Source organism: Cavia porcellus, unplaced genomic scaffold (genome assembly GCF_034190915.1).
Source record: "Cavia porcellus strain 051 isolate PalLab524CR breed Dunkin Hartley unplaced genomic scaffold, mCavPor4.1 scaffold_33, whole genome shotgun sequence".
Taxonomy (NCBI): domain Eukaryota; kingdom Metazoa; phylum Chordata; class Mammalia; order Rodentia; family Caviidae; genus Cavia; species Cavia porcellus.
Window position 1 is genome coordinate 7171096 of NW_026947516.1, and position 27258 is coordinate 7198353.

Genomic DNA, 27258 nt, shown 5'->3' on the forward strand with positions numbered 1-27258 from the left:
GCAACACAATACAATGTTCCCTCCATATCTCTCTTTGTGGTTTGGTTCGTGGATTCTCCCCATCTTGGATACCAAAATCCCAGGCATAGTGTTTACATGAAACCTACTTACACTTTCCTCCTGTATGACTTGAATCAGTTCTCAATGGCTTAAAATGGCCCATACAATATAGGTGCTGTGAAAATATTGCCTAAATTGTGCTCTGTAGGGAAGAATGAAAAGAGAATTCAGTAGAGATACAACTTGTTCCTTCTGTGCATGTTGATGTGCTAAAAAGGAACACATGGCTACTGAGCTAACAGTTGGTAGAGCTGGTGGCTAAGGCCTGACTCAGGTTGGCTTTGGTTGGCCAGTTAAACAAAATGGCATGGCCGCAAAACAGGCTGGGCTCCGCTGATAGTGTGGGCCGGCCCACCCGTCGGGAGTTCAGCAATTCTCCAAATGTAACCGGAATGGGGAGGCTGATTTGGAAGCCTCAAACCCACCTCTCCCCTTCACTGCACCTGGAATCCTGGGGGGACTCCAACAGTCTGGGAGGAGTTTTCCAGAGTCCTCCAGACACGCAGAGAGGCCGGTGAGGGCACCCCAGATCTGCCCAGCTCCTCCTCTCGAGAGATGCTTTCAATGCAGGCACCGGGGAATTTTTACAAGCAGTTCTGTGCATGTGGAGTAAGCCTATACTCTTTGGATCCTCAGGAAAACAGGATTTTCCTCCCATATTCCTGCAGAAAACTCATCTATAGCATTGATGTGTCTGCATCACTGACATGTATTATTTGCTTGCAGGCAAAAGAAAAGGGATGGAAGGAGAAACTTCCTCAAGGTCACCTTGACTAGGGAGAGTGCCTTATTATTTTCTTACCACTGAAATGCAATATCCAGTATCCATAACTCTAAAGAGGAGAGTTTATTTGGGGGCATAGTTTATTGAGCTATTGTTCCACAGTGGCCTGGCTCCAAGGCATGGCAGAAGAGAAAGAGTGTCTATTGTAATCTGGTACCCTTGATCAAAATGCTTGGGCACAGAAGCATTTTGGGTTTTCAATTGGTTGTTTCCACATAGAAAATGTAGCATCTTGGGTGGGGACCCAAGCATAAATATAAAATTTCTAAACACAGAGTCTGCCAAAATAATGTGTATAGTAGGAAAAGAAACATTTGAATAAATCTTTTAATACTACATTGATTGAGACATCATGAGATTAACCAAATTACATTTGATCTCTACAATTACAAGAGGGGCTTATAATAGGGGCTGTTAGACATTTATTAGTGCAGTGAACCATTGGCGTGTGTGTTGGACTGTGTATATATCTTTTGATGGACTCTGTAGTTTATCCACATACCCATGTCCTAAAGAATTGTTGTGCAATTTATTTATAAAGGCTGGGATCGGAAGTCCCATCTGATCCAGCTATTCCACTTCTAGGCATATTCCCAGAAGAACTGAAAGCATCATACACAGTGATGTATGTGCACCCATGTTTATAGCAGCACAGTTTGTAATAGCCAGATCTTGGAAACAACCCACATGTCCATCAACTGAGGAATGGATAAAAAATGTTGTGGTATTTTTATACAATGGAGTATTACTCAGCTATAAAGAATGATCACATTGAGGTATTTATAAATAAATGGGCACAGCTTGAGACCATACTCATAAGCGAAATAAATCAAACTCACATGTATAAATACCGAATACTTTCCCTATAGTAAGAAATGGTAAGAGAACATAAAAGTATGTGGTAATCATGATTCCCCATTACATTGTTTTGAAGCCTTATAATGTTTCCATTCATTAGTTGGAATGGTTTTATTCTGGGCTGTTTGATTTTATTGTCTGTGATGGTATGAACGGCTATTTTGAAGAAAATAAGACATTATAATAGCTAGTGCTGATTTAATATCATCTTGTTTTGAAGTCCCACCAAGCTTTTGTTCTTCTGTCTCCATCAGTTTTATCATGTTATATCTTATTGGATTTTATTATATGTGATAGTATAAACAAAAGTTTTTTATAGACAAGGAGATAATATGAAACTGTTGTTCATTTTCTCTTAGTTGGTTCTAAATACCCTGTAATACTTTTACCCACTTGAATGGTTTTACACTGTCTTGTTATGTTTGACACTTTAGTATATGAAGTTATACTCAAATAGTTCAAGGAAAGAGACACTACTGTAGCTACTGTTATTTCGGGTTATCTCGTGGTGAAACACTATGTTGCTTAAATTATTCTGGTCTGATCTGTGTTGTTATGTTCTCTTTCATCTTAATCTTCCCTCTTTTATATGTATTTTTTAAATTAAAAAAATGAATTTTTGTGCAATTTATTTATTTATTTGTACATGGTGGTACCTCATCAGGCATGGAACACAGCTTTATGGTATGGAGTTTTCTTCTTGTGGTGTCATGGCTCTCAGTTCACAATGTTTTAGGTTTTGGAATATTTGGCATTTTGAATTTTGTTTTTAGATAGTCGTACTCTTCCTACATAATGCCCCAACTCTTAGGGGGTCTTATTTATTTACTTATTATTTTAAATATAGTAAAATCCAACAAAACAAGACAGAACAAAACCAATCAAAACAATTCAGCAAAACTGGTACAGCACTTCAAAAGAGGATACCAGGAAAATAATAGCTATCACAGAATATGTTGTTATCTTCACATTAGTTGTCCATTCCATCAGGAATAGCAAACTCAAGCCAAAAACAAAACACAGTAAAACCAATCAAAACAGAATATTGAATAAAGCAAAACAACCAATCAGAACACAGCACAAATGGTGAAAAGGATATTTGACTTCAAAGACAAGCTAGAAGGAAATCCCTTAGGGGAATCATTTAAGGTTCCATCTAAAGGAGGGTATTTTAGGGAAAAGGGGGAGAATGTCTCATACCAGGAGGTACAAGGAAGTAAACTAGTCATCAGCAATCACCTGGTCAATGCCTACCACAGGGTTACTGTAGATTCAGGGGTCACATCATAAATCCAGCAGTTAAGTCCCTCACCCCAGGGGGTTTAAAACTAGCCTGATAGACTGGAAGCCAAAAGAACCCTAATCTGAATTTCCCGGAGAGAGTTCAGGATTTCAGAGAAACCGCAAGCCTCCGCTTCACACCTGAGGAGTCCTGACACCTCAGTGGGGTCAGTTTCTAGTATCTGATGGAATTTTCCCGTTAAGCGCTGGAAGGGGTCACAGACTGATGGCTAAAAGTTCTAGGATATTTGTGATTTTTTAATTAGTTATCTTGTTCTGGAAGAAATGCAGAACAATGCGACATGAATACCAGATTAAATTAACTAGTAGCTCCAATGGCCACAGGAAGTCCTCAATTCTTAAATGGGAAGACAGGCTATTCCTTTTACAACTGGTTTTACCGGGCTGGCAAGTCGTTCCAAACTTATTTTAGAAAGTCCTCAGGGATAACTATTCCAGGATCTACTACCTGAAGGACTTACTACCAAGATTTCTAAGAATTGATCAGAATTATATCCACAATACACTTATTTATTTCCTTATTTACTGCTCTTTTTTAAGACAGAGTATCCCTATACAGTTCAGGCTGACCTTGAGATCGTTTTGTGGCCTAGGTTGGTCTCGAACTTGCAACGATCCTTCTGCCTCAGCCTCCTAAGTGCTGGGATGACAGGTGTGCACTACCATGTCTGGCCACAATACATTTTTGATCTCCAATTTTATCTCCCAATTCTTTCTTTTTTCCCCTATATTCTTTTGTCAAAGACAAAATTTACTTGTATCTAAATGTATCTAAATCTAAACAGGATGATCACATTCTAAACTCAACTTTTTTCTTTTATCTTTGTAAGACAGGGTCTCACTATGCAGTTCTGGCTGGCTTTGAGCCTACATTGCAGCCCAGGCTGGTCTCAAACTCCTAATGATCCTCCTGCCTCAGCTTCCCTAGTGCTGGGTTTATAGACACTTGCCACCATGCTGTGAAAAAAGCGACAGCATTTTCAGAGCTGGCTTGCTTCCATAATATTAAATTGTTATTTCTTCAAATACAGATTCTATCAGAGATGAAATGTGCATAGCATTTAAGGGAAAAAGCCCATTGTGTTCAGCAGAAAGTTGGCTTAATCCTCACAATGTCACTAAATTAGCCCATAGATTTCATTAGCAAAACAGATTTGATTGAGGAACACAGGGAAATCAATGAGTTTAAACAGTACAGATCTTCTGTGAAGAGATTTGACTACAAGGAGTCATTACTGCCACAGAAAAGATGTTCTTCTGACCAGGGCATTAAGTGGCCTGATTCCTCTTTGTCTCCTCAAACACCTTGTTGTGTCTGTCAGTTTGCAGTAACGTTTCCAAGTCTGCAGTGCTTTCCCAGCCCTGGAAGGAGATTGTGTCTCTCCTTGAGGGCTTTGGGTTTCAACAATTTTCAGAAATCAACTCAATTTCAAAGAAATTGGACAAAGAAGGCTTCCAACAGAGCAGCCCTTCTGACCTCCAGCAGTGCCATAGGTCGCTGCCATTTCTGACACACCAGGAAGGAACAAACAAACAAACAAACAAGCAAAACACACCAAAAACATGTCTGACACTTTCCATGCATTTCCCCCAAAATAATAATAATTTGGGTCATTTTTCTCATGCCTAAATCTTGTAACCTGAACAACTTCTAAGATAATATGCAATATATTAACTAGTGTTAATTTCCTACTTTTAAAAAAAATCTGTATCGTTTCTGGCTTTTTTTTCTGTTTTGCTTTAAAAAAAAAAAAGGTAACCACAAAATAATGATTTGCATGGAACAGAAACTGACATGCTTTTAGGATTGTACAGCTAGGCAGCCAGGTGCTATTCAAGACCTGTGACACTCCCTTCCTGTCTCCACTGTCACAGCAAAATGACAATGCTGTCTCCTCCCCACCCTGCAATCCTTTCTTGGTCCCAGCCGCCCTCACCTCTCCCTGCCCTGAACCTTCACAGCAACGTGTACGGAACTTTCCTGAGTAATGTGTTCCCTTCTGATCACGCCTATCACGGTGATTTGTGTACCTGCCTCTGCTGGGCTGCTAAGCTATTTTACACTCTAACAAGTACTGGGCAAGAGAATGAATGAATGAGTGAACTGGAGCATGAAATGCGGTCCTAACTCCAACTTTCAGAGAGTTCTTCATCATCTACAAAATAAAGCCAAAGCAGCTCTATCCACGCAGGCCACCTGGAGATAAGCCTCTTGTCTTATCAGAATGCAAGGGTTCACGCCTTGCTATTCTAAAATAAGATGGTAAATAGAAGAGTGACAGCCAGATGGAGTTAGTCCTGCTGTCATTAAACCCATCTACATAGCCATGCAGAATTCTGATTGCCTGTCCTGCCTTCTAGCAAGGAGTCACAAAGGAAAGAGAACACTTATGTGCTAGGTGTCAGGCAAATAAAGGTCTAAGAAACTGTTCCTGCAGGGATAAGGATGCTCAGAATATCTTGGACTCCAGAATGCAGATAAAGAGATGTGAAGGTGAGTGCAAAGTTTCATGGACCAGCAGGAGAATGGACTGCACTGGACACTACCTCTTGGTGTCAGACCCTACGAAGAAGGCTTACTGTACTCTTAGGAGACTATAGAAATAGCTGAATGGTGCTTCTTCTTAAGCCAAGAGTTACCATCGAGAGGGACTGATAAAGAAATCAGAAAGAAGAAGGAGGAGGAGGAGATGGAGGAGGAAAAGGAAGAGATGAAGGAAGAGAAGGAGGAGGAGGAGGAGGAGAAGGAGAAGGAGATGGAGAAGAAGGAGATGGAGAAGGAGAAACGAGACGGAGATGGAGATGGAGAAGGAGATGGAGATAGAGAAGGAAGAGGAGATGGAGAAGGAGGAGGAGAAGGATGGAGAGAGAGAGAGAGAGAGAGAGAGAGAGAGAATGCAAAATATGCACACAGTGAATGGCTAGTTCCTTCCAAGCCGTGCTCTCTCTGGAACATTTCTTGGACTCCCTTGGTCTAGTGAGGCTCTCCTTCATGTGTGAATCATTCACATCTTGCACAGACATCAACACACCTTTATTAAAGCCTCCTCCAAGGCTTCCTGCCAAGGCTTCCTGCCCAAACTCATCTGTCTCAAATAACCATCGAGCTGCCCACCGGTTAACCACCATTTTCTTGTGGGCAGGAAGCACGTCTTACATTTGTTTATTTTTTGCTCCATATACTGCAGATGCTCCATCAATGTTTTTTACACAAACTTATGAAAGAAATCAACCCATGTGCCATCTGTGCATAACTTTGGGTTTAAGCTCTGAGTCCTTGGGAGGCTGTGAAATATCGGGAAGGTGGAGACACGAAAGCACTGTCTGCACTTTCTTGCTTTGTGCTTGCAAAAGTTAAGCCACACATTTTTCTGCTTTGGGTATTGTGTGGCTTATTCAGGCAGCCGATGGGCTGAGGAACACCAAGGTGCCTCATACCTGTGGCTGGTCACATGATTCACTGCGCTCCCTGGCAAAAGAATCATCCCTTCCAGATGTTCAGGCACCTGCACTGCAGATGTGGTTGGGGGGACCTAAACCCTGTCCTCTTAATCATCTTCTTTGTGTCTTTGGGAGATGGGCCACTGTTCTAGAGTTAGACACCTTTATTGTGCACACCCTGTGTAAACCACAAGCTAGGTGTCATTTCTCCTGCCCCAAAGACTAGCAGGATGCCTGGCCCATCAGGGAAATGGTGTAGGCGATGCTTGGAAAGATTCTGCATTAGCTGCAGACATTATAGTGGGTTCAGGTAGGCTGTAGAGAAAATCTTCAAAAAACTAGAACTAGAATTTCCATTTGACTCTGACACCCCTCTTCTGGTTAACACCATCCTGTCACAGTGATGTGTCCATAACCATGTTTATAGCAGCACAATGTATAATCGCTAAACCTTGGAAACAACCCACATGCCCAACGATGGATAAAGGGGTAAAAGAAAATGTGGTGTTTATATATGATGGGGTACTGCTCTGCCGTAAAGAAGCACAAACACAAGGTATTTTAAGGTAAACGGATGCACTTGGAAGCCATAGCTTTAAATGAACTAAACCAGACACTCAAGATTAAATACTTCATTGCTTCTTTTGTGTGTGAGATGCCCCAAGGAACAAGATGGAGGGTAGATGTGAAGTCAGAAACACTCAAATAGGAGGATGACAAGAGTTGGGAAATGGGAAGGGATGGAAGGGAAATGGGATTTTAAAAAGAGAACAAAAAGGGAGAAAATGAAAACAAAGCTTTTGTAAACTTTGAGGGGAAGGAAGATAGAAAGGCGGGGAAGAGCATGGGAAAAGAACTGAGGTCTATTAGGTCCAGATACAGATTCCCTGGGTGATTGTGATGGTCACTTTGTAAGATGAACACATATTAATAAAATGAACTGTAAAAAGTGAATCAGTGGATCGTGAGGTGGGGGATGATTCTGAATTACCTGCTTGAGACCAGTATACTCACAAGGTTCCTCTTTATAAGAGAGAGGTCAGAAAAAGTGAAGGTGATGAGCAGGATATGGGGGTTAAAAGGAGGTTACGAGGAGCTTTGCAGATATGGAATTGTGGTCCTTAAAGGTGGAACCAGAGTCAGTGAGTCAAGAAATGAGAACAGCCCGGGTAAACTGGCAAAGGCCAGGAAATCGTTTCCGCTGGAAAGGACACAGTCCAATGGGGCGTTGTGGTGCACACCTGTAATCTCAGCACCCGGGAGGCTGAGGCAAGAGGATCCCTGCAAGTTTGAGGCCAGCCTGGGCTTCAAAGTGAGCTTTAGGTCAGCCTGAACTGCATAGTGAGACCTTGTCTCAAAAAGACACACACACACACACACACACACACACACACACAGAGAGAGAGAGAGAGAGAGAGAGAGAGAGAGAGAGAGAGAGAGAGAGAGAGACTCCTGCTGCTATCTTGATTTTAGACCAACGGAGATAGCCACGTTGAACGTTTGCATCTCAGATCTAGGAGTTATTACAGCAGGCAGACAGGATGCGAACAGAGGGGGAGGGCCATTCAAGTTCTAACCAGGTGCATAATATGAGATGCTATTTGCAGTTCAGGGGTGCACAGCACCATTTCATGAATGGACATGGAACATGGGATTTTAAGGTGAGCAGAGAAGCTCACTCTGGTCCCCTAGGTGTGCACAGCACGGCGTGTAAGGAAGTCTTACATGCTACCAAGAAATGGAAGAAGAACAGAAAATCTCTAAGAGCGAGAGTAAAGCAGCTGCTGTTGTGCTGCGAGGCCACGTCTCACCTTTATAAATTCCGTTGCTTCCTCCATGCATCTCTCCTTTGCTCGTCACCTCTTCAACGTGGGCTCCCTGGTCTGATGTGAAGTAGACCAGGGTATTGTCGGCCAGTCCCAGCTCATCCAGGACATTCAGAACCTGCCCTGGAAGAGAGAGACAGACCACTTTAGAGAAGTTCCACCATCATGAAGCGTAGTTCATTCCTCAAGGCAGGAAGGCGGTATCTCTGCACCCTGAAGTGTAACACAATTGGAAAATGACCTGTCATGACATGGTTCTTAGAATGGCCATTCCAGCTGGCCCAGGCTTTGAGGTTCCAAAGAAGTAACCCACCCCAGGAGCAAATATGTCTGCAACTGTTTTGGAATGAACCTCATCTTGCAATATTTTGCAGTAGACACCCAAACCTAGAACTGTGCATCACAAATATCAATATTTCTCATGGTTTCTGTTTTCTTTTCTCTCCTCCTTCTCCCTTAGTCTAACACTGCTCGCCGGTCCAACATAACACTAACAGCAATTACAACAACAGTATTTCATGCAATCTGTTGATTGTTTGCCATAGGTGATAGGGTGTGTTTCCTGTTCTGTGGTGTGTACCCCCAGGAACCCTTAAAGTCACAGCTGCTGTTTTACTTTACACAAAAAAGCAATAGTGCTGTAAAAAGAGAAGAGAGCTGTTCCAGTTCAGAGACACAGGAAGGAGGGGAACAGAAAGTAAGGGTTAAGTCAGATTCTAAAACTCAGACTGCTAAACTCTGAACAGATCAGTGGGTGGATTTAGCAAGCCAAGACAAAGAGGAAAAAACAAAACAAAACAAAAGATCTTGAAGAAGAAGGAGGAGGAGGAGGAAGAGGAGGAGGAGGAGGAGGAGGAGAAGAGGAGGAGGAGGAGGAGGAAAAGCATTTCACAGAGCTCTCTGGTCACACCCATGGATGAAATGCTGTCGCTGACAATGATGTCAAAAGATGTTCTTCTGAACTAAGGCTAGAACAGGGCAGGTGAGTGCGGAGAGTGAGGAGGTCAACCTGAGTCCACAACTGCTGTATATGGAAGAAAAGCACACAAATAACTACTCTACTGTTCCACTTCTATTCATGCTTACAATTTTCCTTAGGAAACCAGGTGTCATGGTACCTGCCTACACTCTCAGCAGACAGGAGGCTAACACAGGAAGCTCACAAGTTCAAGGTCACTGTTGGCAACTGGATGAGACTCTTTGCTCAAAACAATATTGTTTGATTTTTAAAGAAAAGCAAAAATAAAAAAATAAGTAAATGAAAGCCAAAACAAGATTTTACTTCATGAGAAACACAACAGACTCAACAGAAGCCACAATGGCCCTTTAAACAGAAGACAATGATAGCCCAATCAGAGAGGAACAGTACAGAATTTCCCTCCAGATCACACAGTTACACACTGCTGGTTTGCAGTTCAGGACCACAGTACATACAGCTGGACTTCAACTGGCACAGCAGGCTCTGAATCCAATATCTATTTACATCCATTGTTATATACAAGTCACACATTTCATGAGGTAGATGGGATGTTTCGAAACAGGTATGAGATGCAGTTAAATAAAAAAGTCAAGTGAATATTTAAATTAAAATGGATCGGGGGTCCTCCTGCTCCTGAGCATGGTGATTGGGCGTTTACCTTGCATGCATAACGTGTACCACCCTTGAGCCTTGCGACAAGTTCAGCGCATTATCCCTCTGACTTGAACTGGGAAAAGGCAAACAGAGTAGAGCAAAAGACACATGGTTACGAAGCCCCCTCAAACGCTACCCCCTCCTTCAAAAACATTCATCCCATCATTCTAGTGACCTTGCGCAGCACGCAGTGCCTGCAAGAGTTCTTCCACACACGTCTTTAGGTGGGCCGTCCTGGCTGCCTCAGTGTCCTAAATGCATTCCATACACTGATCCTTCGTGGTCCTTTTGATGTTGGGGGAGTGTCAGAAGTCACACGGTGCCAGCTCCGGTGAATACGGTGGGTGTCAGGATGCACATGGTGTCATGTTTCTATGAGCTCGCCTTTCCCTGGGATGCCACTTTGCAGCAGAGTCCAGTATATTTTTATCACAACTCGTAAAGATGCTAGAGCAAAAGGACTTCTGTAACTGCTTCCAAAAGTAGCAGGAATGATGGCAAGGTATGTTCAAAGCAAGGAGGATTTTGTCCATAGTACTGCATACACTGTTTAGAGTTCAAGCCAGGGAAAATATATATATATATATATATATATGAATATGGATACTATCCACTACAGATATTAATATGGGGATTTTTGAGGGGTAAAACCATTCAAAACTCTTTCTCCTTGCTTTTTCTTTTAAAAACACACAAGACGCAGTCGAGAGCTGTGTTCATCTAACTGAGCAGTAACACAGCAAGTCTCACTTTGCCCGTCTAAGCATAATTTCGTATTTCTTAATCGATTTGCAGTCTCTTTGGTCTCAGCCTGGCAGCCTGCATAACTGCTCTCAGCTTTGAGGATGTCACCTTTTCTCGCTTGCACCCATGAATGAGATCATGCGGCATTCGTCGCTTGACATCTGGCTCTCTGCATTGAACAGGGTGTCTTCCTGTTCCACGATGCCACCTCAAATGCCAGGAGCTGGTCTTTCTTTATGATAGAACAGGCTGTACCACGTGTGCAAGCCACATGCCCCTGTTTGTACACGTTTGTGGGACGTAACCTTTACAGTCTCTGTGTGGAGTTGGTACACGTAAGTGACACACCTTCATTCCCTTTCATCCCCTCCCCCTCCTTGCTCCTTTCATCTATTGGTTCCCTTCCCACTTGAGAAAGATCCATCTCTGACCTCCTATGACTCAGTTATCTATGATTTTGCACTTTATTTATATTTTGGGTTTCATCTGATATGTAGGCTTGTGTGTCTGATTTATTTCACTCAGCATTATGACTTCAAGGCACACCCATTTTCCGACCAATGCCTCTACACCGCTGGTAAGAATATAGAGCATCCACTATGGTTTGTACCACACTAGAAGCATGGAGATCCCTCAAAAACTAAGACTATGAGTTCCATTTGACCCAGATATTTATTTGTAGGTACCTTCCCTAAACAGTTAAAAAGTTTGCAGTGATCCATTGTGCCCATGTTATAGCAGCATGATTTACAATAGGTAAATTTTGGAAATAATTTACGTGCTCATCAGCTGTATTTATACACATTTTCTCTGCATCTTTCCTCACACTCTCTCAAGTCATTTTTTAAGCAGCTCACCCTGTCAACCTTATTATGTAAGGAGAAAATCTTTTCATATCCTCTGGGGATTGTGGATGACATCACTGATCTGCACATGGAAAGCAAATTTGGGGTTAGGTTCATCGAATCACTGCAGTATGACTAGAGTAGTTGAGCTTCTGCAAGGATATCAGAACTATTTTGCAGCAGAAATAATGACATTAATAAATCCTATCCAGGAGACAGATCATATCTGGTCAAGACACTCTCCGTGCGTCAGTTTCCAGAAAAGGGGAGGAAGAATCACAGGATGACCTCTCCACAGAAGTGGCAAAGATAATTTCTGATGCAGACACAATACTTAAGTCACCTGCTGCCAGCCACACATCTGCTACGGGATTGCAAATGCCACAGGGTAGACGAGATTCAATCTTTCTCAATTTTTAACTCCAGTGGTGAACATTCTCAGCACCCGAATCACATACATAAATGCAGTGCTCTCAAAACCGAGCAACAGGACACCCGGGGCCCATTTCAGTAATTGGTCTCCTGTGATAAATCACTCTCGTGTAGACATTTATTGTCTTGTCTTTTTCTGGTCCAGCTAAGCGAACCACCTACGTGTTGGCGCTCATCTGGCTGCAGGGTTATCTCTGTCTGTGATACTAATGCATTCCTTATTTCTTTGAAAATGGTAATTAGTTCCACAGGAGGAAATAGAAGCCACAAGGTGATATAACCCTCATTGGGCTTTGAAAGAAAAAAAAAAAAACAAAAAACAAAAAACATGAAGCTGTTGGTCATATAACAACTTCCATGTAAAATAATTCAGGTCGAAGTTTAGTGGTTTCCCATTCTCCTCCTGTAGTTAATCCAGAGGGAAAGGGTGGAAAAACAGTATACCTTCATTTCAAACTGAGGTCACATTTCCTCTATTTAGAAGAATCTTGGCTCAAAGAAAAATGCTGTAGAAAAAAGGCTTTGCAAGAAAAAAAATATATGGCTGTATAACTTCTGTGCACATCAAAACCCACATGCAAATATTGATACCAGTTTGTCTATAAGATCCCAAACTTTGGAGAAAGCCAAGATGACACTCAACCAGCAAGTGGATGTATAAGGCCTGGAACTTACAGACAATGGAAAGATAATTTAGCCCTCAGAGAAATAAGGGAACTGGCTGTGAAAAGCCAGAGATGAATCTTAAATACACATTTTTAAGTGCCAACAAGTCAGTAAGAAAATTCAGTGTAGTATATGGCCTCCCATATAATCTAGAGGAGAGAAAGCCATACAGACTGTAAAGCTATCATCCTGCAGGAGTGAAAGACACCAGACATATTTTGTAGCAGAAATAATGAAAGATATCATATTACAGTGATCCATGAACATCCATCCGTGTTAATAGCAGCACAACTTGTAGTAGCTAATTCTTGGAAATAGCCTCTTTATCCATCGACAGATGAATGGATGGAGCATGTTATATGCATGCAATAGTGTGTAATACTACTCTGCCATAACAAAGGATAAACTTAGTCACTTGTAGGGAAACAGGTGCATTTTTAGACCATCATACGAAGTGAAATAAATCAGACTCATGAGCTTCCATACACATGGTTTCTCTTACATGGGAATAATCTTATCCCTATGGATGATTCCTAATGCATTCCCTTTGTTTAAACCAGATACCTCCTGTTTACTATCTCCCCTCTGGGATTTCATATTTTTAATCTCCAGACAAATATCCAGCTGCGTTTTTACACAGACTGTTTCAACTGGCATTTCTGGCTTCCATCTCCATCTTAATATCTCTCCCTGGACACAGCCTCCAAATTCCAATTTTTCAAACGACCACTGTCAGACATTTAACACGTCCTTATTCTAATTCCCTGCTCAGAATGACAACCTGGCTGATCATCTTCATCTACAACTGGGCTGGGATTAATACAAGAGAAAGCAGCTGAGGCCGTAATGCAGGTATGAGCGATGGAAAATCCAGCTCATTCTGCTGAGAAACTGTCAGATTTCTGATTTCCTTGGAGTCCTTCGTTCCCTCCAAAGACATGCTCCTCAGCTATGCAAGCTTATGCCAGAATCTTCTGTGGAAAGTCTGCAGCCTGTTAACTATTTATTTTTTATAAGATAGATCCTATCAAAGGTCTCACATATTTTTCTCTTCAAAATTCCAAACAGAAATCTCCCGTGGGAACAAATGATGCTGTATTATTCTTTCTCCAAGAGCAATAGATTGAAAGTCAGAGGTCCAAAAATATTATTCTTCAGTGAGGTTCTTGAGGTATAATGATACCAATTTATATAGGATGATAGTTTTGAATCACCAGTGGTGGGCTGCAGGAGAGCTAGGGTTAGGGTTAGGGTTAGGGTTAGGGTTATTCTTGCACTTTTTTTTTTTTTTTTTGCCCCTGAATGAAACAAATACAGACAATCGGGCATTTCAAGAGCACTTTGTTATTTAACTGCAGAGAAGAAGAGGCAGGTTATCAGCAGCAAAGGCTTTCTGATCAGTCATGTTACCATCCTAAAGAAGAAAATTTCGAAAAGAGGAAATCTGGACTCTTTCCCCCATAGAAAAGGAAGGCTAAATTCCAGCCTAAGAGTTCATTTATTCTAAGGATTCCTTCTACAAACAAGTTGCTTCTCAGAGTCTCGCAGGGTAGTAAACTATACAGGGGACTGTAGGGTTTCAAATGCACAGCTGAGATTCTAGGTCTTAATGAGCAAGAACTCGGTAATCAACGTCTTATTTAAGGTTCTTATTTAAGCAGACTTGTTTGTGCTTGAATCCCCAAGATTTTTTTAAAAACCTCTACATGGGAGATATAATGGACAAAAGCAGTGAGTTGTATTAAGGAATTGGCTACAGGGGCCGAAGATTTAGCTCAGCAGCATAAGCACCTGCCTTGCAAGCGCGCAGTCCTGAGTTCGATCCCTGGCACTAAAAAAACAAAAGAAATTGGCTGCAGAAGATTTGGGCTAGAGTCACCCTCAGGGTTTGTGCTGAACATACCTTAATTCCTACCATGCATTTAAAATACTACTTTGCCTCACTGAAGCCGAGGTACTTTGTGAGCTGGACATGGTGGCACACCCCTACACTCTCAGTAAATGCAGTGGGCTCAGGAATCCCAGGCCAACAGAGCAACTTAACAAGATCCTGGCTTTAAATAAAAAGATAAAAAGGGCCAAGGTTGGAGCTCAATGGTAAAGATCCTGCTTAGCATGTCTGAGTCTTTGGTTGTATCCTCCATAAAACAAGCAGAGAAAGAAAATAAATAGATTTGTGTTTTATTTTTCTTTCTTTCTATAAGGTAGGTGGAATAGACAACCTACTGGAGTAAAATGTTTGAAGTATGTATTTACATTTTCTGAAGCATTGGGCTCCTTAATGAAAATAAAAGATCCCCCTCCACACACACACATATTTTTGGTCCATTTTTACGGTGCATGATGTGGTGGGTAAAGGGAAGAGAACAAGGAAAAAAAGGAATGAAGTTGTATAATGTACATGTACTGATTCTCCACAAGGAATGCACACCTTATGGATTACAAATATGTATCAACAAATGAAAAAAAAAATAAATAACCTTACCTACTATGAAAAGTTAAGAAAGGAGTTCTACCTACTTTTTGTAGAACTCCAGGAAACTTTAAAGAGCCCTTTTAAAGCTGTTTTCAAAAGTTATTCTGTAATGGTTGATACATTGTGTCAATTTGAGAAGTTTAGTAGCTTCCCTGAATCAGCAGATCTACATCGTACTGTACAGAGGACATGCCATAGGTGGCTGTTTACAGCCTAGGACAATGTGATGGTTGATTCATTGTGTCACCTTTAGAAGTTTTACTAAGTGACTCAGCAGGGGAAAAGTGTCCTCACTTTGTAAACTTCCTCAGCCTATGCAAGCGGAGAATCCTGAGATGCTTTGAGGGCTACACCCACCCTAGGGCAGTTAACCTGCTTTCAATATAAAGGAGGAAAAGAGGCTTGCATTCCCCTTTTTGGCTCTTGTTGCTTTGACTATCTTCTGAACATTTGCCCTTCACTGTGCCACCCTGCCTTGGAGCCAGCTGATTATGGACTGAAACCTCCACAGACAGTAAGCTAGAAGAACCTTTCCTCCCTTGACACTGGATAATGGGTATTTCGTCTTAACCATGAATGAAAAGTGACCAAGACATAGTCCTTCTTCTAACTAGCAGGGAGATGGTGGATCTCCTATGATGTCACTGTAGCTGCACATTAAAGACAGAATGAGAGATGCAGCCATTGAACCGACTGGTGTGGAGGAGGATTTCTATGTATGAAATGCATGGTGTTGGTCCAGGGATGTGACCTTAGCAGCTATAATCTGATCCTCGCCGGAACCATCTGTCTAGAAGCACAGAGAAATTTTGCTGTCATTGGCTGGGGACAGGCAATTCTTTGTTAGCTTAGGAAGGGATTAGAAACATAACAAATATCCCCTATATCAGGATGTATCTGTCACAACTCAAAAATTCATCATCTGCAGCTGAATGCAATGTCTACCTAATGGACATGCAGTCAATAGTGTATTCTTTCCTGAAACTGAAATAAATGGTCAGGATCCCCAAACCTTCAATCCTGATCTTATCCTTAATATGCAGTTCAAGGGACTTCACAAATGGGCTGTTTGCAAGCATCTGATTTATCAGTATGATCTACACAAGCTGAAAGATCTTGCACACGTCTAACAAGTACATACCTTGAAAAAAAGTTCAACAGAATTAGACATCTGCAGAATGCAAAAAACATTTACATTGAGGAACCATCTCCCTCCGGTGAGAGTGATTATTATTTAAGAAGAAATCAAAAGCAGAAGATCACAAATTTTGGCAAAGATATTGTGAAAAAGGGATAGATACTATGAAACATAGGATGGAGATTCTTAAAACACAATCAAAATTAGTACTTCCAAATGACCCAGCCGTCCCACTTCTGAGTGTACATCTGAAGGAAATGAAATCAGCATCCCAAAGGGATATCTACAAATCCACATCTATCATGGTATTCTTCACAATAGCTAAGATACCGAGTTTCCCTGGGTGTCCATCAGCAGCTGAATGGATACAGACCACATGCTTTCTATACACTCTGGACATTCAGCCCGGAGCAAGCAGAATACTATCATTTGCAGCACAATGGGTGGAATTGGAGGATACCATATTAAGGGAAATAAGCCACACACAGAATAACAAGAAGTACAACATATGCTCTCTATGGAAGCTTGAAAAAGACGTAAAAGTTGCATGGTGATTGCAAGGCAAACTTAAGGGGATGAGACCGTGAATCAAAAATGGGAAGATAGTTCTAGGCATTGTACATTGTATGTACTTATGAAAGTCACTCCCTGACCCCTGTTAAGATGTACATTAGTAGATAAAAGAAAAAGCTGACACAAAAGAAAAAATAGTTTACTATCCAATTTTTTAACCAATTTGTGCTTTTTATCTACCTTCTATAAACTGGCTGAGAGAAAAAATAAAATAAAAGCATGATGTACTTTCTTTGAGGGAGTTTTCTTTTTTGCTTTTTAGCTTTTCATTTGTTATCTGATTTGAGGATCTCTCTGCAGAAAGGTAAGCAAAATGGTAATAGTTAAACTGAACGTGTGAAATCTGGGCACACTTTTATTTATACATGAATTAGGCAAATGACAGACAGCAACATGTTCCACCTGTGGGAAGGGACCTATGAGATACTCTTGCAAGATGGTGAACCAGAAAGAGAAGGAGGAGGTCAGCTCCATCTCAGACTGCATGTGCAGCTCCTAAGTGAAGCGAGGAGGGTGGCCACTACAGCCCGAATGATTGAGCTCCTGAAAAATGACTGCACCTATGTCTTGAGCATGTCTGCTGTTCAGAGATAACAGGAGAACTACCCTTTCTGAAGTCCTCTAAGTGGGTACATTTTCCTGAATGAGGTCAGAGGCACACATTCAAAGTCTTTCTTTCTACCCACTCAACCAGATTCAGCACATCTGCCAATCTGGAGACCATCTCTTTTGCTATTTCATTTGCTTCCACATCTTTTATTAAACCTAAAAGTTCCATTCCAACTGTGTTCAGAAGATAACCCTAATCATTTTCAAATAGCTATGAAGCCAGCAAAAGAAAGGTCAAAGAATGGATTAGACCAACTTATGTACTTTTTTCACTCTACTTGAGCAATTCAACCTAAAAATCAAGACCTTGTGTTCAGGATATAGGGTGTCTAGTCCATTCTTATTATACATCTATATTCCTGAAGTTTTAGTGGGCTAGTTTATCAAAGGGGGGCTGTGCTTAAACACAGATTTGCATTCAGTGTCTGAAAACTTTAATTTCTCAAAAATGCTTCCAAGGAAAGTTAACGATGGTGACTGTCTGAAGAATCCCCCACCGTTTGAAAAGCAAGTTTACATGTGACAAAATATGTAATCAATATTGACATATAATAAAAAAGACATTTGACAGTTGACCAATTTCTAGAACTATATTGTTCATAAAAGTTGGATAGAGTTTCAAATCTTTTGATACGTAACTTCTCTATGCAGTGAACACACATGAACAGATGAGTTAAAGCATGGAAAGCTGAAAGACTAAGGTCCTGACATTCTATCAAGGACCCTTGGTGTTCTCCCAACTCAGGGATTTTTTTGCTCAAGTGACTTTGTTTCTTGGAAATACACTTTTCTCGGATGCTGTTCTACCTGGTGGCTATGATAATGTTGTGATTTCCTCCATTACACCTGTCTTCATCTCAATCAGCATTGTAATGTGTGATTTTTTTCCTCCTGTACTTGCATCTGCTTGAGCCATCTGGAATGCTTTCCTAGCTCGATTCAGCTACCTTCTTGGATTAACAATAACGTCTATGTGTCTGTGTGTGTGTGTTGTGTTTTCCTAGAGTGTTACATTTGCTGGAAATAACCAAACAACTGCAATTGGTTCTCATCTGTATGGAGATCACCAGTCTCTTCCCGTGTGAATGAGGCAGTCACACAGAACAGAGCTGTCTCTGTTGCATGGGAGGAAATCCCATGGGCACATCTGCTGGCCAGAGGAGGCCACTTTGAATGTGACTGTTATCGGATCATTGAAATCACACCATGTGGTTTCCCTGAGCCTCTGACATTCATGATGCCATGCAATGTTTTGAAATGGCAGAGTTCAGCTTGAATAAAACGTCCATCCCCTCCTAACTGTGCCATGTCATTCTAATCTCTAGAGTTTCTGTTGCTGCAGAAAGTAGGGCTGGTTGTTTCAGTGCAGTGATCTGCTGCTTAGAATGGTTACCAACTAAATGTGCCTTAGGAAGTGATCTGTCTTACCTATATGTTTAACCTTGGGCTATTTCTGCCACCAAAATCAGTGTCAATCTCTGGACACATCAGCTTTGTGATAGACAGTCTTCCCCTCAGGATAACAAAAATCTTAGGTAATGAGCTTGTAAAAAGGAAAGTGTCATTTTGGCTCATAGCTTTGGAGGGTTCAGTCCATGATCAGTTTGCCCTGTTGCTTTTGGGTCTGAAGGGAAGGAGAATATTATAGTTGAATTGTGTCAGTGCTCAAGGCTGCTCACCTCACAGCAAAGAATAAAACACTGGAGGAGAAAGAGCTTGCAGCCCACAATCCCTCAGCTAGAGCTAACTTCTTCCCACAAGGTTCTGTCACTTACATTTTCCACTGTATCTCAATATGACTAACTTGGAGATCAAACCTTTAACCCATAGGCATCTGGAGGACATTCAACATGCAAACTACTGGAAGTCTGTACTTCTCCATCAATATTTAATTAGAGATGTACCTATAAACTTCCTGTCTGATCTAAGAAGGTAGAAATGAGAGAAATAAAAGTAGGGAATCACCATAGCCCATGAATGAATAACCAGCAAACCAGGCCTCACAGAACTCTGGATTTACAACTTCTTGCACCATTTATACCTGTTTAGAAGGTAAATTTTATATGTAGTCTTGTCATCTAAAGTTCACAATGTAAAATTAAAAATGTTCCTTTGGCTGACATCCTGTATACTAATCACAGATTCAAGTTCTTCCTGCCATTCAAATTAAAACCTGGGTGCACCCACTGGTCAACCTTGGGGAGCAATAGGTGGTCCCTTGTCCCTTTGTCTTGGATATTTCTTTCTCTGTTCTGTGTCTCTCTCATGCCATGAATTGGACAGCTTTCCACCAGGACATTTCTTGAACCTCTAATTCAGACCTCGCTTTCCAGATACATTCATTGGTATACAGTAAACACATAAAACATAGCTTTAACCCAAACTCTTGGCTCCTAAAATATCTTTTCTTGGAATAAATAACCAGAAAATCAATTGTGCTAATGAAAATGGCTTGATGGCTCAAAAATAACCTTTATTATTTGTATATTTGCAATACATAATAAATACATTCATCCTGGGGAATTGGTATGTACACATAGGGCACCTTAATCTTTGCTATTCCCCCTTTTCCTTCTCTCCCTGTCTCTTCTCTCCCTCCACCTTTTGCTCCCCTCACATTTGCAAAAGGGCCCCCATCTGTTTCCTCTTATCTATCTTTTACAGTGGTACCCTGGGTACTGAACTTAATTTGCTCTATGATTTTGTAAAGATGCTCGCCTTTGTATCTGTGTGTGAAACACGCCATGGTCGTGTTCACCATCTGATGCAGAGTTTGCAGACAAAAACAAAATTTTGTTAAATGCTTCAGTTTGCAAAAACAAACTGTCTGCAAACAACAGCCGTCCTGTACCGAGGTACCACTGTGTTCTGCTCTTTGAATTACTGATACTCTGCTTTGTTCATCTGTCATTCTTCCCCCTTCTCACACAAAGGCTAGCCCTAAAATCCGCCCTGCTCTTGGTGTAACAGCAGAAAGAGAGACTGAAAGCAGCATGCAGATCGTGTGCATGGAAGGAGATGACCTTGCCCAGTGACCTCTAACTTCAGGAACCTCCTATAACTGCTCAGCTACAAAGCCAGTAGAACAGACCTGGGACTTAGGAACCATGGCAAGCACAGTCAGGAAGAAACATTGTTAGAGACCTTCCTCAAGGAAGTGTCAATCTGAGGTAGGGTCAGTTGGGGCACATATCAGGGAATGTCGAAGGAGGTTAAGAAAGACAAAGTGATTGAAAAAAAAAAAAAAGAAAAAAGCCAGCAAGCGTTATCTGCAGAGCCACCAAAAACTAAGGGATTTATTAGCTTTTGGTGAGCCATACTCTAGACTGCAACTTGCATTTTATTGTAAATTCATACTCACAGGAAAGGAAATTCTATTGCTTGGATTATGTCAGCAGTGACCCTTGGGGTTATTAAAGCCATTTATTCTGTCCTGTTCAGATTGCCTTTCATTCACCCACACCACATAAACTGCAACCCACCCAGGCTGATAATATCCACATGTGACCCATAGGAGTCTTTGGAAGAGGAGCTTCTCAAAAGAAACATGCCACACTCTCTCTGAATGTTATGAGGATAAAAGTTGCAAAAAGTCACTAACAGGGAAGCATCTACCTTATCACAGAATATGGTAATTCTGGTTTCAAACTTCTCCTTCAACTGTTGCTTAATTGGAAGGCAGCAATGAGCAAAAATCAAAATGTCAAGTTACATAAATAAAGCAAAATAGCTTTCTTTTTTTTTCCCCATTAGACACATACCCAAACCTTTAGATTGTCAAAGAAGTACGCTTCCTGCTCTTTGAGCATGGGGAGTTTACTAGCTAATACTCAAATGCGCACATGCTTTTATAAGATGGTTGTTACTGATGAAACTCGGCAATAAGTAGCAACTGAAGACAAAAGTATTTGACAGGCAATTCCCTGCTTCAATCTGTGAAAGATAAAAGCACTAAAATGCTGTAATTTTGTCATTTTTGTTCACTTCTGGCTATTGTCTTACCTCAGAAGGAAAGCAAATATTATGACAAGAATGTTCTTTCTCCAACAACTTTTCCCAAGTTGAAAGCATGATTATGTGCAAAAGTTACGTTTTGCCATGGCCAACCAAATGGAGCATTTGCTTTCAAATTTCAGTAATGGATGCCCAGCAGGAGCCAGCTTTCACTAAATTACAGTCAGGCTTGCAGCTGGTGTTTGTGACATTACATAAGTGGTGTTCTGTGTTAAGTAAGGTGAGCACCTATGTAGTTTCAAGAACAGCAAAGTTCAGTTTAGTTTGAATTTTTTGCATCTGTGACACCTGTAGTACTCAAGGAACAAGTTTCATTTTGCATTAAGAAGCTGGCAGTCCATTAGGGAAGTATATGCTGCCTTATAATCTGCCCTCACTCTTTCCTACTTTTGGTGACAAAGTGAAAAAGAACACACAGGGTCCTCTTGTAAAGACATTTCTCTGGGTTCCCCAAAGATTAAACCTCCAGGTTAACAGATGATGGCAAAGTCATTGTTGCTGCATCTCAAGGACCCTTGCACCAGGTTAGATGTGACCCAAAGGGATGAAGCCAGAAATCAAGGGAGGGTGTAGAAACCCAGCTCCCTGAAAACTCTTGGGTGATTCCATATCCCACATCTTCAGGCTTCTGGAGACATTGGTTTATGCAGTCATCCAAGGGTCATTTTTTCAATCATTTCAGCTCCTGCATCACAGATCCCATGTTCTCATAGCTATCCAACACCTCCAAAAAAATTCCTAAGATTTGAACACATGAATCTACACCTGAAATTATCTATGGACATTTGCTTCCATTTTATGCACAATGGAAGAAAATATCCTTGATGGGGAGCGGCTAAATCAAGACATGCTGAGAAGGAGCTACAAGGCAGCCTTTATAATAACAACAGACATCTGCAGAGAGCTCAGCATAGCTTAGATATTCTGCTATTCCCAGCAAAAAAAAAAAGCAATGGTATAACCCCACTTTACAGACGAGAAAACTGATGCATGGAGAAAGAAAGAACCTACTGGGGTTTCCCAGCCAGAGTGTGGTCAACTGGTGTCATGGTTTAGATCTAGCAGTTTTCCACTTCTTTTCTTTGCCAAATTTTATCTGTAAAGAGTACCCAACCACCCTAGAAGAAGCAACCAGATTCACAAGTACCAAAGCAATTTCCATGGGCATTACAATTACAGTCACAGGCCTGGATAAAGGAGAGATCACAAAGGTGAGCTCCCACAGGGAGCCAGGAAGCAGAGAGGCAACCACCAGCTAGCTGTTCCCTCCTTATTGGCCAGGAAGGTATCTGGGAGCAAAGCAGGAATATTCCTTTGGGGTCCACTGAGGAAAAACCACCCACTCTCACTTCCCCCAGCTCTCAACCTAGAGCTGGTACAAAGATGAGGTTATCAGGAATCTCCGGCATCTGGGAGCACCACAGGAGGCCCCCAAAAGCTCTTAGAGTTGGACCTAAACTCCTTTGATCTAGCTGGCAGCCATCAACTGTCCCAAGTCTCAGATAGGGGTGGCTAGGCACAGGTGTGGGCTGATCACCAGCGCAGACACACAGATAAACCTGGCCTGATGATAGCTGGTGAAGACCCTGGTGGGAAGGATCTGGGCTGCAGGGCTGAGTCCAGATCCTTAGCACTTCATTCCTAGGAGCCTCTTCATGGAATGCAAAAAAGACGTATCCCTGCTCTGTGCTACCTGGAGACAAATAAACCATCTGGCCTTGTATTACCAAAGTTCTCAGGGCACTGAGCCTCAAGGACAAATATCCATAAAACTGAGCAAATAGCAGCACAGAGTCACACACACACACACACACACACACACACACACTTCCACAGAGGAAATGTTTAATCAGAAAGCAAGAGCTTATGAAAACACTGGGTTAGGGATATAGCTCAGCAACACAGAGCCTGTGTGGCAAGGGTGAGGCCATTAGTTTGATTGTCAGTACCAAAATAGAACAACTACTACTACTACTGTTACTACTACTAATACAAAAAAGATCTGGATGCCCATCAACCGAGGAATGGATAAAAAAGATAGGGTATTGCCATGGTTTATGTTTGTGGTCCCCAGGCCTCATGAGTTTGCATTGTGTACCTGTGATTGGTTCATTGTCTAGCACTTGGATTGGGGGTGTGAGTGCTGCACTGGCCGAGGGGTGAGCTAGGATGTGATGTGATGGCAGGAAGAAGGTGTGCCTCTCTCTCTCTCTTTCTGGTTTCTGCCTTGCTGTTTGCAGCCGCCATGAACTGTGGCCCCGCCATTTGACCCTGCCTTGGAGCCAACTGAGTATGGACTGAAACCTCCAAAAACTGTAAGAAATAAACCTTTCCTTTCCCAACTTTGGGCTTCAGGTAAAAAGTAACTAAGACAGGTAGTTTTATACAACAGAGTACTACTCAGCTATAAAGGAGGATTGCATTCAGGCTTTTAAAGGTAAATGGATGAGACTTGAGATCATACTCATAAGTGAAATAAGTCAGATTCACATGTGTAAACACCATATTGTCTCCCAGTATAAGAAAATTAAAGAGTAAATAAGATACAAAATCTTCAGTGAATACTGTGAAAAGGTAAGAAACTGCTCAAAGGGGAAAAATAACTAGGATAGGGGAAAAGAGAAAAGGAAACAGATGTAAATTTGTTTATATACATAAAATAGTTAAGATAATATTACTAATTCTATTAGTTCTTGGGAAAGAATAGTTAATACTCATGACTAGATAAATGTGCATGTGTATATCTGGTAATCTAAGGAACTCTTTTCAAGATAACAATATGCGATATTGTAATCATTGTTAATTCTTGTCATCCTATTTTGATAGCATATATTGTTATTGTTTTAAGTTTTTTGTTGTTCTTGTAGTTGTTGTTTCTATGTCTTTTCTTTTTCATTTTCTGTTTTCTTTCTCTTTAAACTAAAAAAAATTAAAAATTAGGTAAAATAAGAGAAAACGTGTATAAATTGATTATAGAGTTGAGGATAAGGAAATCTTTCTTGTCCAACTATGAATCCTAGATATCATAATGTAAATACCAACTTTGAACAAGGATATTTATCACAAATGACTCTGTATACCATAAGAAAACATAAAAGAAGAAAAATATTTACAACATCTAAGCAAAATATTAAAATCTTTGATATACAGATAATTCATTCAAGTCAATAAGAAAGACTGCCAACAACAAATGCTGGAGAGGCTGTGGGGAAAAAGGAACTCTTCTGCACTGTTGGAGGGAGTGTAGACTGATGCAACCATTGTGCAGGTCAGTCTGGAGATTTCTCAAAAAGCTGGGATTGGAAGTCCCATTTGTTCTAGCTATTCCACTTCTAGACATATTCCCAGAAGAACTGAAAGCATCATACCACAGTGATATATGTGCACCCTTGTTTATAGCAGCACAATTTGTAATAGCCAGATCTTGGAAACAAAGTAAGTGTCCATCAACTGAGGAATGGATAAAAAAGTTGTGTATTTTTATGCAATGGAGTACTACTCAGCTATAAAGAATGATCACATTGAGATAGTTATAAATAAATGGATGCAGCTTGAGACCATACTCATAAGTGAAATAAATCAAACTCACATGTATAAATACCAAAGTTTCCCTAGTATAAGAAATCGTAAGAATGCATAAAAGTATGTGGTGATCATGATTCCCCATTATAGTGCTTTGGAGCCTTATAATGTTTTCATTCATTAGTTGAAATGGTTTTATTATGGGTTGTTCAATTTTATTGTCTGTGATGGTATAAACAGCTATTTTGAAGAAAACAAGACACTATAATAACTAGTGATGTTTTAATATCATCTTGTCTTGAAGTCCCACCAACTTTTTGTTCTTCTGTCTCTATCGGTTTTATCATGTTGTATCTTATTGGATTTTATTATATGTGATAGTATACACAAAATTTTTATAGACAAGGAGATAATATAGTAATCATTGTTGTTTTCTGTTAGTTGCTTCTGAATACCCTGCAACACTTTTTTTCTCTTGAATGCCTTTACACTGTCTTGTTATGTTTGATACTACAGTATATGAAGGTATACTCAAATATTTCAAGGAAAGAGACACTATGTTAGCTACTGTTATGTCAGTTGTCTTGTGATGAAACACTATGTTGCTTAAATTGTTCTTTTCTGACCTGTGTTGTTATGTTCTCTTTTATCTTAATCTTTTTTAAAAAATAAAAAATAAAGACTATATTAAAATTATCTTTAAGAAATTAAAAAAAATAACAATAAAAAAATCTACACTCTAATAAAAAAGCACCCAAAGAATATGAACACAGAATTTTTAGGAGAAGAAATACAATCATGGACTACAAGGCATAGCATTTAAACTCCAGTAATAACAGAAGGGAGAATTTCAACAATAAACATTTCTTACCTGACAAGCACAAAATAGATTAATGCTACCCAGGGTCAGTAAGCGTATGAGAAAATTAGCATCCTCATAGATCATGAATGAATGTTTTATTGTTACTGTTGTAGTAGGACAAAGAGTACACTGTTTTAGGTGACATTTAATAAAATTTGAAAATTTAAAGGTTTTTGACATAGCCTTTTAATTCAGCTGTATTCTTATTCCAAAATGGTTCCCACAAGTTCACACAGCTATACAGAAAAAAAATATTCATTACCAGAAAGAGAAAAACATTGTCACTGTCCCTTACACAGGAATGGTTACTTTCAGGAATGAGAGATGCAATGACAATTTTAATGTGACAATCCAAAAATGCCCAAATGTATAGTCAGAAAAGAAGAAAGCTAGAAAACAATACATAGAGTTTGTGTAAGACTCTCTTTGAAAAACATCATATTTTTCTATTGCTACATGATATTGGCAATTGATAAATGAAATGTGATTAGTAAATTGTTAGTGATGCTGTCTATTGAGAATGAAGTTACATAGAAATATTCTTTCTCCTTTGATGGTCTGCTGCTTCCTGCCCAATCTACTATGGACTGTTTCTGCTCTGAGAAGTCCTTGTGTCATGTACTTTCTGCCTTGAAGACAGTCAAGTATGGATTGAAACCTCTACAGACTGTAAGTGAAAAGACACCTCTCCTTAAGCTGTAGATGTTGGTTGTTTGAATCTCAGGAATGAGACACAATAGCTAAGAAAATAACATTCTATCTTCCTTTTCTCCTTTGCCTTACCCTCTTTGTTCTGTCCTTTTGAGCACTTTCTTTCTCTTTCATTATCATAATCTTTATTGTACATTTTGGATCCTATTACTCTTTCAGTTTTTTTTTTTTTTTTTTGGTTTTTTAAACTAAGGAAACAATATAATATTTACAAATGTGCGTTTCATTCATTTCACTTATGAGTATGATCTCAAGTTGCCTGCAGAAGAATGGAAAAGGTTAAAAAAAAGAAATATATATATATATAACATGACTATACTACTAACCTTTGTTAGTTCATGCAAATGAGCAGTTTATGCTTTTCATTTTTTATGCATAAATCTCAACCTGAAAAACAACTAAAATAACAACATGCAACATATTAATTAGTATTAATTTCCTGTTTTTTGAAGTTCTGTATCATTTCTTTCTTTTTTTATTTAAAGAAAGACAAAACAAAATAGAAATGGGCAGAAATAGTGCATACTTTCAAAGAAAAGAAATAGACAGTGATAAATCACTAGCTGATGTATACATATTGTCCCCCTATAAATAGTTGTTCAAGATACACAAGTGGAACATATAAATGGGATTTCAACCTGGGAGACTGCAAACAGTTCTGTTCAACTATCCAACAAAAACTAAGTACTATGGCTATCAATCCTATACACTTAGACATGTACGCATTTATCCATATCTTCATTTATGTTGAGCTGTAACACA

At 40.2% G+C, this 27258-nt stretch overlaps 1 protein-coding gene and 1 non-coding gene across 2 annotated transcripts in view; one reads left to right on the plus strand and one right to left on the minus strand.

Moving 5' to 3' along the window:
- Positions 1 to 27258, minus strand: part of LOC106025928 (steryl-sulfatase-like) — a 117393-nt gene that overhangs the window by 53448 nt on the left and 36687 nt on the right. The window contains exon 7 of the mRNA XM_063242748.1: positions 8257 to 8394. Coding sequence (XP_063098818.1) covers positions 8257 to 8394 — 138 coding nt within the window. The remainder of the gene's footprint in view (positions 1 to 8256; positions 8395 to 27258) is intronic.
- Positions 9872 to 9973, plus strand: LOC111754802 (small nucleolar RNA U13). Its single transcript, XR_002789472.1, has one exon. It is a non-coding gene; the product is annotated as a small nucleolar RNA U13 (small nucleolar RNA).